General features: G+C 47.8%; 1 protein-coding gene across 1 annotated transcript in view; it reads right to left on the reverse strand.

Annotated features, from left to right (window-relative positions):
* Nucleotides 1-10,990, reverse strand: part of OAS2 (2'-5'-oligoadenylate synthetase 2) — a 17,441-nt gene extending 6,451 nt beyond the window's left edge. The window contains 8 exon segments of the mRNA XM_007468578.1: nt 1,661-1,838; nt 4,049-4,190; nt 4,685-4,811; nt 4,814-4,919; nt 6,356-6,534; nt 8,591-8,861; nt 10,815-10,912; nt 10,915-10,990. Coding sequence (XP_007468640.1) covers nt 1,661-1,838; nt 4,049-4,190; nt 4,685-4,811; nt 4,814-4,919; nt 6,356-6,534; nt 8,591-8,861; nt 10,815-10,912; nt 10,915-10,990 — 1,177 coding nt within the window.
* Nucleotides 10,991-15,192: the final 4,202 nt, after the last annotated feature.

The raw sequence follows: 15,192 nt of genomic DNA on the forward strand, positions 1-15,192 counted from the left end.
AATGTACAGAAATACTGAATCCCTATGTTTTGCACCTGGAACTAACAGTGTTGTAAGGTCAATTATGTTTAAAAAAAAAAAAAAAAGTAAAGCCACTCTTAGCTCGCTGGCCCTGGCTTGCCAAGCTCTGCACGAGGCAGCTTAGGCAGGCACACAGGTTCATTCTGTCTGTTTTGTGAAGTTCTCCCTGAAGGCACAGCTGCTTAGCTGATGGGCTTCTTTGAGGGTGAGTTGAGGAGAAGCCAGCTTCGCAGGGAGCTCTCTCAATGCCACAACTTGGTGGGATTTGCTCTGAGCATCAACCCTCATGCATGTTTTCCTGGTTTTCCCCAGAAAGCTCATTTGATTTCTGCAAAAGCAATGTTTATTTTACCCATGGGTAGTGAATGCCTGGTTACGTGGCCTAGGAGGTGAGGGGAGGGAGTGGAGCTTCCTGTACACAGATGCTCAATTAATCCCTGGTCCATGCCACTTCATTCATGCAGCTGGTCTCCCGGGCCACAGCCCCCTCCCTACATCCTCCAGGTGGCACCTCCCCCATCACCTCAGCAGACAACTCTTTCTTGCAACCAACTTCAGGAAGATAGAAAGCAACTTCTTATCCGCCAAAGGCTCTCTTCCTATTTTCTTCTTTGATGTGTCATTAACGTTTCTTATTTATTTACTCTCATGTTAATGAGAGGCTGGGGAAGGAGAGGACAAAATGAGTGCTTCAACAATGGTTCACTGACCATGAACACAGCCAGTCTTGTTTTCCCTCAAATTAACCTCGTGAGACATTTTACTCATGGCGCATGGGACGTCGGTACTGGTCCCCAGACCCGTCCCAGGGCAGCATGCACACAGATCTGTTTTTTTGCATCACGGCAAATGTTTTTGCTCACAGGTCAGCACTTTTCTCCCTCCCTTCTTGTGACCCTGGACACACAGTTATCTGGCTGGTGGCCAACCGACGGAGGCAAGTGTGTCAGTGCGTGACCTTGGAGTCTTGGACAAGAATGGCCTCATCTGCTGAAGCTCTAGCTCAGTTGATGGGATGAATTGAAACTAGGAAGACTGTCACTTTTTGGTTTAATACAAATGGAGCTTAGAATTTGCTGTGGTTTGAATGGTGGCCCCCCCCCGCCCGCAAAAGAGATGTCTGCTGGCAACATGTGTGAATGTGATGTTATCTGGAAAAAGGGTCTTTATAGATGTAATTAAGTTAGGGATCTGCGGGCCCTAAATCCAATGACAAGTGTTCTTAGAAGGGAAGAGAAGAAAGACCCAGAGGAGAAGGGGACGGGGCGAGGGAGGCAGAGATTGGAGTGATGCACCACAAGCCAAGCACCGGCAAGCATTGCCAGCTGCTCCTGGAGGTTAACACAGAATCAGAAGTCTACTGTGATTAGCACTCAGCACTTTCACTGCCATGGGCCGGGCTCAATCCCTGGTCGGGGAACTAGGATGCTGCAAGCCCCACGATGTGCACCCCCCAAAAGTCTACTGTGAATGACATAAGCAGTGCATCAGCACCCTCCACTGAAAACCAGGGTCCTAGTTGCCCATCTCCCCAGCTTCCCTCCCTCATCCTTTGTCCTCACATTTCCAGTGGTCACGAGCATTGCAGAGTTACAGGAATGGCTTAGTCCCCGCCAATAACAAAGAGGAAGGCCATTGCTCACCTTGACAATCTTCTGACACTTTGTAGTTGAATGTCGAAAGCAATTTTCTTTAAGGAACTTACAGATGACGTCAACAGCTTTCTTGATCTGATCTAGGAAAGTCCTGTTGGGCTGGAGAAAGTCCTTGATGAACCTGTCTAGAAGATGGCCTGGGGTCACGTAGAGCGGCACAGGCTGTGGAAGGAGCCCGCTGTGAGACGCCCCCTGCCAGCCGCGTGTCCCCCAGCCCCGCTTCCTCCCCTGCCTGCTCTGCTCCCCCATCTCTCCCTCTTGCTCTCAACTCTGCTGCTGGTACCTTTGTCATCCTGAGTTCTTGCATTGACATTCCCCAAGAGCATACCTGAGAGTTTCGGGTGGTGCCCAAGATCCCCCAGAAACAGAACCTCTCCTAGTTGCTCCTCCTCTTACCCTCTAGAAGGGATCTGGATCCTTCCCCCGACAGGTCTGTGAAGACCTGGCTCCAAATTACTGTCGGGTTTCCACTTTCTGTTCTGGGATCGTCCACAAATGGCCAGCACCACTTGGCTTCTCGGACTGCTCTGTTCCTTCCTTATTTTCCCATTTATTGTAGGTATTTTTGACTTCTGATCATCACATTATTCCTTTTTCAAGGTTCTATCAGCCTCTGTTAAACACCCTGTGCCCAGGTGGATTGGTTTCCCTGAACTGCCGTAACAAATCACGCTTCTAGACGTCTGCAATAAAAGTATAGGCAGGGCCATGCTCCCTCCAAAGGCTCTAGGGGAAATCCTTCCTTGTGTCTTCCAGCTTCTGGCACTTCACGGCCTTCCTTGTCTTGTGGCTGCATCACTCTGACCCCTGCCTCTGTTGTCACGTGGCTTTCTCCCTTCTGTGTCTGTGTCCCTGTGTGTCTTCTTGTAAGGGCACCAGTCATTGGATTCAGGGTCCACGCTGATCCAGGATGACCTCTTAACTGGTAATACCTGCAAAGACCCTACTTCCAAAGGAGGTCACATTCTGAGGATCCGGGTAGACATGAATTTTGCGGGACACTATTCAACCCTCCACACCAGGGGATGCTGTTCCCTCTAAGTGTGTTGAAGAGAGGGCTGTTCTGGAGTCAGAGGGGCTGTGTGTTCAGTCTGAAGGGACAGTTACCTGTTCTCTAATCCAATGGGACCGTGGAGGGTGGGACCTGCTCACTCCCTTGTACCTGTGGTCACTTTTGGAAGGAAACCATATTCTGATGTCTAAATGGGGTCTGACACCTGCATAAAAGTGAAGTTCTCTCCTCTTCAGTAGAAAACATCAGATGGGATGTGCTCCATGGACCACAGGTCATGACACCTCACCTGAGCATCTTTTCTTCCCTGTTCTGCATGCTCTGGTCAGGCCTCAGTCTGCAGAGGCAGCTTACTTCTCGCTAGTGGGAGGGAGAATAGTGATACCCGCCCCCCCCACACACACACAAAGTCCACGTCCTGCTCTATGACTATGTTACCTTATATGGAAAATGGGACTTTGCGGATATGATCAAATTTGTGTTGATAGATGTGCTTCTCCTTTGGGGGATGGGAGGGAAAAAACCAATGCATCTGGCCCTTCATTAGTTCTCCCATTTGGAGCCTCGCTTCTCGCTCTTGCCCCCAACGCCTGCTTCAGTAGAGCTCAGAGGTTGTCCCAGCATCCGCAGGGGTGACTGCCACCCACGTCTCTTGGGCTCTGCTCCATTTCATCTGTCACCACCTTCTCACCTGCTTTCTCTCTTGCAGAAACTAATTGAAATCTCTCATCTGCAGGTGCCCGCCTTTTCTCTTTGTTCAATTTTGCACTTTACTATCATTTTAATGGAAGGGGAGGTCCCTAATGGTGTGTTATAGATTGAATTGTGTCCCCCTGAAAGATATGTTGAAGTCCCAATCTCTAGGCCCTATGAATGTGACCTTATATGGAAATAGGGTCTTTGCAAACAGGTAATCAAGTTAAGACGAGGTCATTACTAATCTAGTACGGCTGGTGTCCTTATAAGAAGAGGAGAGAGACACAGAGACAGACATGCCTGGAGGGAGAACATTGTGAAGACACACAAGAGAAGGCCATGTGACAACAGAGGCAGAGATTGGAGTGTTGCTGCCACAAGCCACGGACTGCGAACGGCCACCAGAAGCTGGAAGAGGTGAGGAAGGACTTTTCCCTAGAGCCTTCAGAGGGAGCATGGCCCTGTCAACATCTTGATCTTGGATTTCTAGCCCCCAAAACTGTGAAAGAGTAAATTTCTGTTGCTTTAAGCCACCAGTGCATGGTGCTTTGTCATGGCACCTCTGGGAAACCAACTCACGGTGATCTTGGATGAGACTGCAGTCCGAGTATCGGGAGGGCCCTGCCTGCAGCAGGACACGAGCTATGTTGGAAAGCCCTCTCACCAGAACATTCCAGGACAGTCCAGGTGACTCGTTCAGCCTGAGAGAAGATAACCAGGTTTGAGCTTCTTGTTTTAGCAGCTGCCAGCAGGTGTTATCTCTGCTCACATTACTGGTTGGGTCAGTTGGATCCAAGATTACTGGCCTATGAATCTGATTAAAAAAAATCAGTTGGGAGAAGAAATCATCTTGGGGGAAAGAGGCCTGGACTGGGCATCTGGAAACCTGGATTTTACCTCCTGCAGTTCCTTCCAACTGCTGAAGTGTTCTGTCTAAGATGTCTAGCCTCTCTGGTCCTGGTGTTCTCTGTGTCTAGTGTTCTCTGCTTTACAGGCATGTTCCATTCATAACCTAATAAAACGGTCTCCTCTTTCTACTGATCCCTCCTCTCTTTGCCCCTTCCTTCTATGAGGGGAAGTGTTTGCTTTGGGACAAAATGTGACAATGGTTTCGAATGTGAAAAGCATCAAAGCGTCCCTCTTTCAGAGAGACCTCTCTTTGCCTCCCTACCCACTGCTGCTGGCATTCTTTTGGTGCATCCTTGGCTGGGAAAGACAGGGATGCACCCTCATTCTAAGGGGGTACAGCCTGGCATGTAGATAAAGAGGTAAGGAGAGAGGGCTGTGGGAAGCTTGGTACCTTGGGGATCGGAGGTGGCCCAGCAGGATGTTGTGGACGGTCTTATCCTCAAAGTTGTAGTTGACTGTCCAATAGACACATAGCTGCTCCTGCTTCCTGATAAGCTCCAGAACAGTCCTGATGCCTCAGCTATGTCAAAGTGTTCTGCTCCACACCCCTGTTCCCAGGCATAGACCGTAAGCAGCTCCAGCGCATACAGGGGCAGCAGGGATGAATCCTTCAGCTTTTCCTGGCACTGTGGAAGGAGAAAAGTGTAGCAGATAATTTGGAACCCAGTTCCGCCCATGCCAGGGGTCTGAAATCAAGAAACTAGAAGTCGGGGCTTCCCTGGTGGCACAGTGGTTGAGAGTTCGCCTGCCAATGCAGGGGACGCAAGTTTGTGCCCTGGTCCGGAAGGATCCCACATGCCGTGGAGCGGCTGGGCCCGTGAGCCGTGGCCGCTGAGCCTGTGCGTCTGAAGCCTGTGCTCCGCAACGGGAGAGGCCACAGCAGTGAGAGGCCCGCGTACCGCAAAAAAAACCTACTATGTTCCAGTTGCCCTTATATATCATTTAACTCGTACCAAAAAAAAAAAAAAAAAAAAAGAAACTAGAAGTCTATAGGAAGTCACTGTCCCCTGTCAATGATTGAAATGATATCATGGCTAAAATTCGATGGACTGACAACACCAAGTGTTGATAAGAATGTGGAGCACCTGAAATTGTCATACACTGCTGACAGGAGTGTGATTTGGTACAACCATTTGGGAAAACTATTTGGGTGTATTTACTAAAGTTATATATATATATATATATATATATTCCACAAATTTATTCATATATACATGTGTATATGTATACACATACACATATATATTCATATATGTATATATACACAGATAAGGTATATATAATGTATATATGTACAATGTGTGTATATATATAAGGTATATGTGTGTATGTGTATATATCTATATATACACACACACATACATACATATATAAAGTATACCTTATAGCACAGCAGTCTCCTGCATATTTACCCGAGAGGAATGACTGCTTAAATTCATAAAAAGACATGTAGAGGAATATCCACTGTAACCTAATTCATAATAGCCCCAATTTGGGAACGACCCACATGTCCCTCAGCAGTAGAATGCATCCATGTACAGTGTATTAATGCAATGGAATAGTACAAAACAATGAAGAACCACTACTCCCTGCAACAACACAGACAAACCTCTCAGGCAAAATATTGAGCAAAAGATGGCAAACACGAAGTACATGCAGTATGATTCCACTGACATCAAGTTTAAAAACAAGCAAAACTAATTTGTGGTACCAGATGCTAGTATAGTGGTTTGTTTGGGGGGAGCATGGACTGGGAGTGGGCATCCTGCTGGAGCGCAGGAGATGTGCCCTATTTTGATCTGGGTGTTGCCTGAAAGGCTATAAAAACACATTGAGCTGTATTCTTTTTTTTTTTTTCTTTGCCCACACGGCATGCGGGATCTTCGTTCTCCCACCAGGGTTGGAACCAGCACCCCCTGCGCTGCGAGGGCAGCATCTTAACCATGGGACCACCAGGAAATCCCTGAGCTGTATTCTTAACATTGTTGTACTTTACCCAACGTGAATTATCTCAGTAAAAGGGAAACGGATGATAGCAATAGACATGCAATTTGAAGTTTACCTTTTGACGCCAGTACTTTACCAAGAGGATCAAATCCTTCAGCTCGCTGGGGTGGCTGCTAAAAAACTTCTCCTGGAGTTCAGTGAAGCAGATTGAGAACTCACCGGGGCTGGCTTTCACCAAATCCAAGGATCTTTTGAGCTCTCGATAGGTGCAGAGGCTGGGCTTCTCACTTAAGCCTGGTGTGAAACAGAAACAGAACTTTTGGTGTTCATGGAACCTGGTCTGGGTGAGCCCACAAAGAAGGCTGGATGTGGTTTGATAGCACACGTTCACTGCTTCATCTGTAAGAGGACTGGTGCATTTGCATAAAAGGTGAGGGGTGGCTTGTCCTGCTAGATAATAAAATGTAGTTAGGCTAATATTTAGTAAAGAAAGTAATTAAAAAATTTCTCACTAGTTTACTTTTCTCCGAAAGCGACCATTATTGTTTCCGTCTAGGAAAGGTTATCTGTTTGGAATGTGTAGCTCTGCCGCTATCTGGTGGCAGCTTCTCGGTACTACATGTGAGGAAGAGCTGATTTCTCGTTCTCACATCATTCTTTGCGAGATGGAGTGAAGCCAGCAGAGGGCGCTCTGGCCTAATCTCCAGCCACCGTGCTCTGAACCAGAGGACAGAACATAGGATTTCCTAGGAATTCTGAGTCACACTCTGTCTCTTCACCTTGACTCCAGCCTTCCTTTGAGTCAGGCACGTATACTCAACCCTTATCATCCTAAAGGTCCTGCAAGTTAGCTGTTTCTAGCCTTGATCTTACAGTTGGCAGAAGTGGGTTAGTAGTAAGACCAGGATGAGAATTCAAGGCTGCCTACCTTGCATACTGGTGCATTTTTCTCTGCACTAGGTCACCTTTCTGTGAATGTAAGTCGTCAGGGTGTGTGTGTGTGTGTGTGTGTGTATGTGTGTCCACCTTGAAGGCACTGGGCCTGGGGCTTAAAAGACCTGGGCTTTTATTCTAGTTCTGTCAGTAACTGGCTGTGTGGCCCTGGACACATTCATTTCGTTCTGCTTCCTCACTTGTGTTTTTTTTTTTTTTTTTTTTTTTTTTTTTTGCAGTATGTGGGCCTCTCACTGCTGTGGCCTCTCCCGTTGCGGAGCACAGGCTCTGGACGCACAGGCTCAGCGCCCATGGCTCACGGGCCCAGCCGCTCCGCGGCATGTAGGATCTTCCCGGACCAGGGCACGAACCCATGTCCCCTGCTTTGGCTGGCGGACTCTCAATCACTGCGCCACCAGGGAAGCCCCTCACTTGTTTAATGAGGGGTTGAATTCTAGCTCTGGTATTTAAGTTTGTGATAATATATGTACCTATGCTTGAGACTAAGCTGTGACTATGCTTAGTCTCACCCATTCGATCAACCATCCATCCATCTATCCAGTCAACCATCCATCCATCCAAACCATCTGTCCATTCAAACAGTTGCCCGTGGAAGATCTTTGCCTTGATGTTGACCTGATTAGAGGCACATTCCAAATACCTGCTCCAGCTGAACTTCTCCCAGATGTTTGCCCCATCCTCTACCTCTAACCAGCATTTATTCTAGTCTAAATCCTCCAGTGTAGTCCACAGAACAGCAGCAATATCATGGCACTGGTTAGGAATATAGAATCCTGGACCCCAATTTCCTGAATCAGAACCTGCATTTTAACAAGTTTCTCAGGTGCTTTGTGTGCATGTCACAGTTTGAGATGCTCTACTCCAGAGTCTAGAACATTTCCTCCAAAGTCAACTAGGAGATAAGGGAGAAATTCTACAGAAGAGAGTAAGCTCAGGGTAGGAGGAATCTCCTCTTTTGAAAGTCAACGGTCTCTCGGGACTTTCCTGGTGGTCCAGTGGTTAAGACTCCGCACTTCCCCTGCAGCGGGTGCAGGTTCCATTCCTGGTAGGGGAACTAAGATCCTGCAAGCCACACAGTGAGAAAGAAAGAAAGAAAGAAAGAAAGAAAGAAAGAAAGAAAGAAAGAGAGGGAGGGAGGGAGGGAGGGAGGGAGGAAGGAAGGAAGGAAAGAAAGAAAGAAAGAAAGAAAGAAAGAAAGAAAGAAAGAAAGAAAGAAAGAAAGAAAGAAAGAAAGAAAGGAAAGAAAGGAAGGAAGAGAGAGAGAGAGAGGGAAAGAAAGAAATATTTATTCAGATGCCAGGCTATCTACCACCCCTTTTTCTGGCTTTGCTCTCTTGACAAGCCCCTCCAGACCTGAACCTCCACCCCGCTGCCACACACACACAGGGGGGCTCACCCAGAGCGTTGAAGGCGGGCAGCATCTCGAAAGTGATGCTCTGCTGTTTTGTGGGCAGCTGGATGGTGAGCTTGCCATTGATGCTCTGGATCTCCATCTTGGCTGCCAGCTTCATTGTGAGCCCACAGCGTTTCAATTGTGCCCAGATTTTGCTGAGGAGGTCATGTTGGCTTTTCTTCTGATCCTGGAATTGTTCAAGGCCACCGATGAAGATGACGAGGGTACCATCGGAGTTGCCCCTCAAGACCGTTCTCCAGCCACAGGAGCCACTCTGCCAGCAACAGAGAAGTGGATGTGAGACTCTGAACCCTTTGGGGTCGCAGGGCACCTCGACAGGCAGAAATATTTCTCACCTCAAGCAAAAGCCCCAAATGTCAACATAGTCTAAAAGCGGAGTGGCAGATGTTCATTTGTCCACCCAAAGAACTGAATCAGGATACCCATAGCAGCACTTTAAAAAAAAATAAATTTATTTATTTTATTATTTATTTATTATTTTTGGCTGTGTTGGGTCTTTGTTGCTGCGCATGGGGGCTTTCTCTAGTTGCGGCGAACGGGGGCTACTCTTCGTTGTGGTGCACCAGCTTCTCATTGCGGTGGCTTCTCTCGTGGTGCAGCACATGCTCTAGGCACGTGGGCTTCAGTAGCTGTGGCACGTGGGCTCAGTAGTTGTGGCACATGGACTTAGTCGCTCCATGGCATGTGGGATCTTCCCGAACCAGGGCTCCAACCCGTGTCCCCTGCACTGGCAGGTGGATTCTCAATCACTGCACCACCAGGGAAGCCCCATAGTAGCACTTTTCCTGCGAGCCCCAAACTGGAGGCAACTTGAATGGCCATCAGCAGTAGAATGGACAAATGTGGTGTATTCATACAGGGAACACATGACAGCAATGAAATGATAAACAACAGCTGCACGCAACAACATAAATTTCGTCAACAGATGGGTCAAAAAACCTCACACACTAAAGCCACACAGTGCATGATTTCTTTTATACAGGGTGACTAACCTGTCTGGTTTACCCTGGACATGCTCAGTTTTAGCACCAAGAGGCCCATGTCCCAGAAAACCCTTCAGTCCCAGGCAAACTGGATGGTTGGTCACTCTATACAAAGTTTAAAAATAGGCAAAACTAATCTATGCTATGCTGTCAGAAGTCAGGCGAGTGGTTGCCTGGGGTTGGGGGTAGTGACTGGATGGGGGGTTCAGGGGCTCTTGGGTCGTGGGTGGGAATATTTTATTTCTTGATCTGGGTGTAGGTTACACATGTATGTTGTTTGTGGCAATCCATCAGGCTGTACACTTAGATCAGTGCACTTTTTGTATGTATTATTAATATTTTATTTAGAAAAGAGTTAACAATATTGAGAGGTAGGATGGTATAGTGGTTAAGGGTGCATGCTCCCAAACAGATTACCTGAGCTTAAAACCCCAGGTCAGATGCCAACTATTAAATAACTTCTCCATGCTTCAATTTCCTCATCTGGGCCAAGGTAGGAGACACCAAGTGTTCAGGTATCTTTACTGCTAGGGCTAGTGGGTGTGTGTAAGGGCAGAGGCCAGAAAGCACTGTGACTACAGAGAAGTGGGATTCCGGTGCCGGAGAGCATGGGGTTTGTGGTGGGCATCCACAAGCCCCTCCCCACCCTAGGGTCCTGGGCCCTTCCCAGCACCCTTTCTTCCCCAAAGGTCCAGAATCTTCAGCCTCAACCCTGGGATTTGTGCCCATAGCACCAAACATTTCTAACTGATGTCAGCTCCCCACCCCTTGCTGTTGAGAAGACACAGAGCATCCTTGGGTAGTTTTACTGAAGTCTTGTAGACTCAGTTTACTCCTCTGTAAAGTGGGGAGGATAAAAACAATAAAAGTAACCACAGCTAGTTTACTGCACTAACTTTGTACCAAGCCCTGTGCAAGAACATTATGTGCTTAAGCCTCATAACACTTTGCAATGAGTATTATTTCTCTCCCATTTTAGAAATTCAGATACTGAGGCACAGAGAGGTTAAACAACCTGCCCTGGGTCACATAGTAGTAAGGGGTAGAACCGGCTCCCCAACCTGTGCTCTTAAACTCTACACCATATCCCAGCATCTCACTCGAGTGTGGGGCTAGACAAGATGATGTCTTGTGTGCCCAGGGCCCGGCACACGGTAGGTGCTCAGCACCAAGTTGCTCTGCCTTCTGGGTCCCAGAAGCCCTGACCCCAGCCTTCTACTCACTTTGGCCACACCGGTCACCAGGGGGAACTGCTCAGCTTCCTGCAGGACTGCACAGATGGTGTCCATGGTCTGGTCAATCTGTTTCTGACAGTCTTCAAAGGCCTCAGGTTGTCCTGGATAAACTCACCCAGTTTCTGGGCAGGCCATTCGTAGAGATGGGACTCCCAGTTTCCCATTGCTCTGGCTGGCTGCTGAGATGACAGCTAATGGCAGAGCTGGAGGCAGAAGAGAATGAGGAACTCCTATGCCCAGAGACTGAAACCGAAACTCATGTCTGGGGAAAAGGAAACTCACAGAACCTTCCCAGCCGGCTGCCTCAATCCAGGGTTTTGCCCTCCCCCAAGCTGTGATCAGCCTTTCAGCTGCTCTCAAGGAATACTCGCGGTTAAAAATGCAGCCTCCTGGGCTTCCCTGGTGGCGCAGTGGTTAAGAGTCTGCCTGCCGATGCAGGGGACACGGGTTTGTGCCCCGGTCCGGGAAGATCCCACATGCCGCAGAGCGGCTAGGCCTGTGAGCCATGGCCGATAAGCCTGCGTGTCCGGAGCCTGTGCTCCGCAACGGGAGAGGTCACAACAGTGAGAGGTCCGCGTACTGCAAAAAAAAAAGAAAAAACGCAGCCTCTGGAGCTGGACTATGAGGGCTTGATACATGCAACATCTGTGTCCTTGAGCACATTGCCAGTCCTTTTTGTGCCTTGATTTCCCCATCTATAAAATGGGGATGACAATGGTACCTGTCTCACAGGCTTAATGCAAGGATTAAAGACTTGCAAAGTGCTTAGAACAGGACCTGGCACATGGCTAGAGCTGTAAAGTGTTTGTTAAGCAAATAACTTCATAGGGGGCCAACGGTCATCTTTTTCTTTTTTTTTTCTTTCCTTTCTATTTTTGCTTTTCTTTTTTTTAATTGAAGTATAGCTGATTTACAATATTGTGTTAGCTTCAGTTATACAGCAAAGTGATTCAGTTATATCTATATCTATATATAGTTTTTTTAGATTATTTTCTCAGAGGTCATCTTTTGAGGCTCTTTCCCCTTCTCCCTGTTCCCAGTGGCCTGGGAACTCAGAGTTAATGAGAACAGCGAGGAGAAAGAGACCCAGAGAGGGCGCTGACTTGTTCAGGGACACACAGCAAGGCAAGGGCTCAGCCACTCGGGTTTTAGTTCTGCCACCGAGCAAACACAGGTCCCAAGAGGTCTGTGTCTGTGTGCCCAGTTCCTCAGCACACACATGGACACCTGCCAGGTTTCATCGGGCACTTACCCCACCCAGCAAGGAAGGAAAACAGGCCCAGGAGCACACAGGCCAGAGGGGAGACAGATGTGCAACTCTTGTGTCCAGGACCATGAAAATGAAACTCCCAGGCAGCTGCCACTGGCTTCCTCTGTAACACAGAAGGCAAACATCTCCAAGGTGGGACAGAAGCAGACCCCCTTCTCTGTTGTGATGATTAATTTTGTGTCAACTTGGCTAGGACCATGGTACTCAGATATTTGGTCAAACAGTCTTCTAGATCTTTTTTTTGAAGGTATTTTTGAGATGAGATCAACATTTAAATCAGTAAACTTCAAGGAAAGCAGATTACTCTCTATAATGTGGGTGGGCCTCATCCAATCAGGTGAAGGCATGAATAGAAAAAAGCCTGGGGACTTCCTTGGTGGCACAGTGGTTAAGAATCTGCCTGCCAATACAGGGGACACGGGTTTGAGCCCTGGTCCAGGAAGATCCCACATGCCACAGAGCAACTAAGCCCATGTGCCACACTACTGAGCCTGCGCTCTAGAGCCTGCATGCTGCAACTACTGAGCTTGCATGCTACAACTACTGAGCCTGTGCGCCTAGAGCCTGTGCTCCGCAACACGAGAAGCCACCACAATGAGAACCCTGTGCACCACAACGAAGAATAGCCCCTGCTCGCCGCAGCTAGAGAAAGCCTGTGAGCAGCAACAAGGACCCAGTGCAGCCAAAAATATCAATTAAAAAAAAAAGAAAAAAGAAAAAAGCCTGATCTCCCCCAAGGAAGAGGGAACTCTACCAGCAGATGCTTCCCTGGGTTTCCAGCCGGCCAGCCTACCCTGCAGAATTTGGACTTGGCTGGCCCCTGCAATGGCACAAGCCAATTCCTTAAAACAAATCTTTCTCTAAATCTAGATCTATAAAACCTATTAGTTCTGTTAACCTCAAAAGTAAAACAGCCAGTTATTTTACCAGAAAAATGGCTTTATTCGGGAACAGCAGAGAATTTCAATTTGGGACAAGCAGGCTATAGCAAAAGCCATAGGCAAGTCCAACAAACAAAGAAGAGGAACATTATTTTATAGAGAAAAAGGAGGAAGTTGTAAGGGGTTGTTTTGAACGAGAGTCCATTGGAGAAAAGCAAGAATTCAGGCTGATGACAGGTGATTGGCTTAGTTGCCGGGGTAGTCGGTTTCCTCTAAGAGATGCAATGTACATCTTTCCTGTCCAGGCCTGTCATTGACAGTTTTTTCCTGTTGATGCTTCTTGTTGGGGTCTGTTGATTGACTGTCTTTCCTATGACTGAATTACGGTGGTACTTGAGGTGTGTGAGAGCGCCCCCTTCTGGTCTCCTGACTCCACTTAAAATGAGGTTTCCCTTTATGTGTTCATTTTCACTGTTCAGTTTCTCTGGAGAAAGCTGATTATCACACCTGCGCATTAAGGGCCCTTCCCTGCCCTTATCTGACTTCTACTGTAACACCTAGAGGTAGGCTGGGTGGGCAGAGGTCATAAGCCTTCTTTTCCAGATAAGAACATAGAGGCTCAGAGAGTTGAAAAATTTGCCCAAGGTCACACAGCTTGTAAGTTGTCTGACTAGGTTCTAACTACCCGCTTTCCAAAGTCTATGCTTTATTTTTATTTTAAAAATATTTTATTTTGAAATCTTTTGAAACAAAAAGAACTCTCTCATATCCTTCATCCTGAAAATCACCACATTTGCTCCTCATTCTCTATGTATCAGTATCATTATTACTGAGCCGTTTGAGTGCATGTTGCAGATAACTGGGCAGAAGCCAAGAGATTTCCTGTATACCCCCCCCCCCCCCCCGCCTCCTCCCCCTCCCCCAGCCACACAGCCTTGCCCGCTACCAATATCCCCCAGCAGAGTGGGAGAGTGGGACACTTGTTACAAGTGATGAACCTTCATGGACACATCAGAATCACCCAGTCCCCTTTACTCTTAAATACTTCCATATGTATCCCCTAAGAATATGGGTATCTTGTTACATAAACACAGAATGACAACCCCATTCAGAATTGTACCTTTGATACAATGCTATCATCTCTTATAGCATATACAATGGATATATTCTTATATTCAATTTTTACCAGTTATTCCAATGTTGTTCTTTTTTTTTTTTTTTTTTTTTTTTTTATTGGGCATCGCGGAGCACAGGCTCCGGATGTGCAGGCCCAGCGGCCATGGCTCACAGGCCCAGTCGCTCCGCGGCATGTGGGATCCTCCCGGACCGGGGCACGAACCCGCGTCCCCTGCATCGGCAGGCGGACTCTCAACCACTGCGCCACCAGGGAAGCCCCAATGTTGTTCTTTATAGCAAACCCCCCTCCCCCAAATCTAGGATCATGTTACATTTAGATGTCATGTGTCAGAGATGGGTGTCCTGGGAAGCCACTGGGAAAGGGATGGTGACTTTCTATTGGGGGAATCTCTCAGTGTTCTAATGGTCCATCCTTGAAGTAGCTTGATGGGGCAGATTGAGCATCCCTCGTTTGTGGCCCATTTAGTTTGGCCCCAGGGACACCATATTTTATGACCAGCTCCTTAATTCTCTGTGGGTCAGGCCATCCTGACTGCCCCTCCACCCTACCACTCACGAAGAGAAGTGTGTCCACATCACGGGTAAGTGTTGTCTCATGGCCGCTATGATTTCGGGGTTCTACCATCCCCAGTGCTGTTAGGAGGCCTGTGACAGCATCTTCTATGGAGGAGGCCACCCGAGCTTCTTAGTGATGCTGAGTTCTCTCACTGGTGTATTCTTTATGGCCTTGGTAACGTTGTAGTCTCTGCTTTTCCACGGGAGATAATTTGGTGGCTTTTCTGGACTTATATAGCACATCCACCCAAGCATATCCACTTCCCTGACCTTTGAATCCCATCTTCCACCATCTCCCATGGGAATATCAGCATTTTGTTCTCACCCGGCAGAGGCTCTCACTTTTTCCATTCTAAGAGCCTGGCTAACAGCAACTCTGCACTGCCTCCTGGGGTCCTTGCTGGGGTGTGAAGTCCTGAATTCCAGGAGGGGACTTCCAAGTCAATAAACTCTTCCGCATCTGACCTGACACTGTAGCCCCTTGATCAAGTGCCCTCGGGGTCACTTCCACACACACCCACCT

This window comes from Lipotes vexillifer, unplaced genomic scaffold, assembly GCF_000442215.2.
Source record: "Lipotes vexillifer unplaced genomic scaffold, Lipotes_vexillifer_v1.1 scaffold573, whole genome shotgun sequence".
Taxonomy (NCBI): Eukaryota; Metazoa; Chordata; class Mammalia; order Artiodactyla; family Lipotidae; genus Lipotes; species Lipotes vexillifer.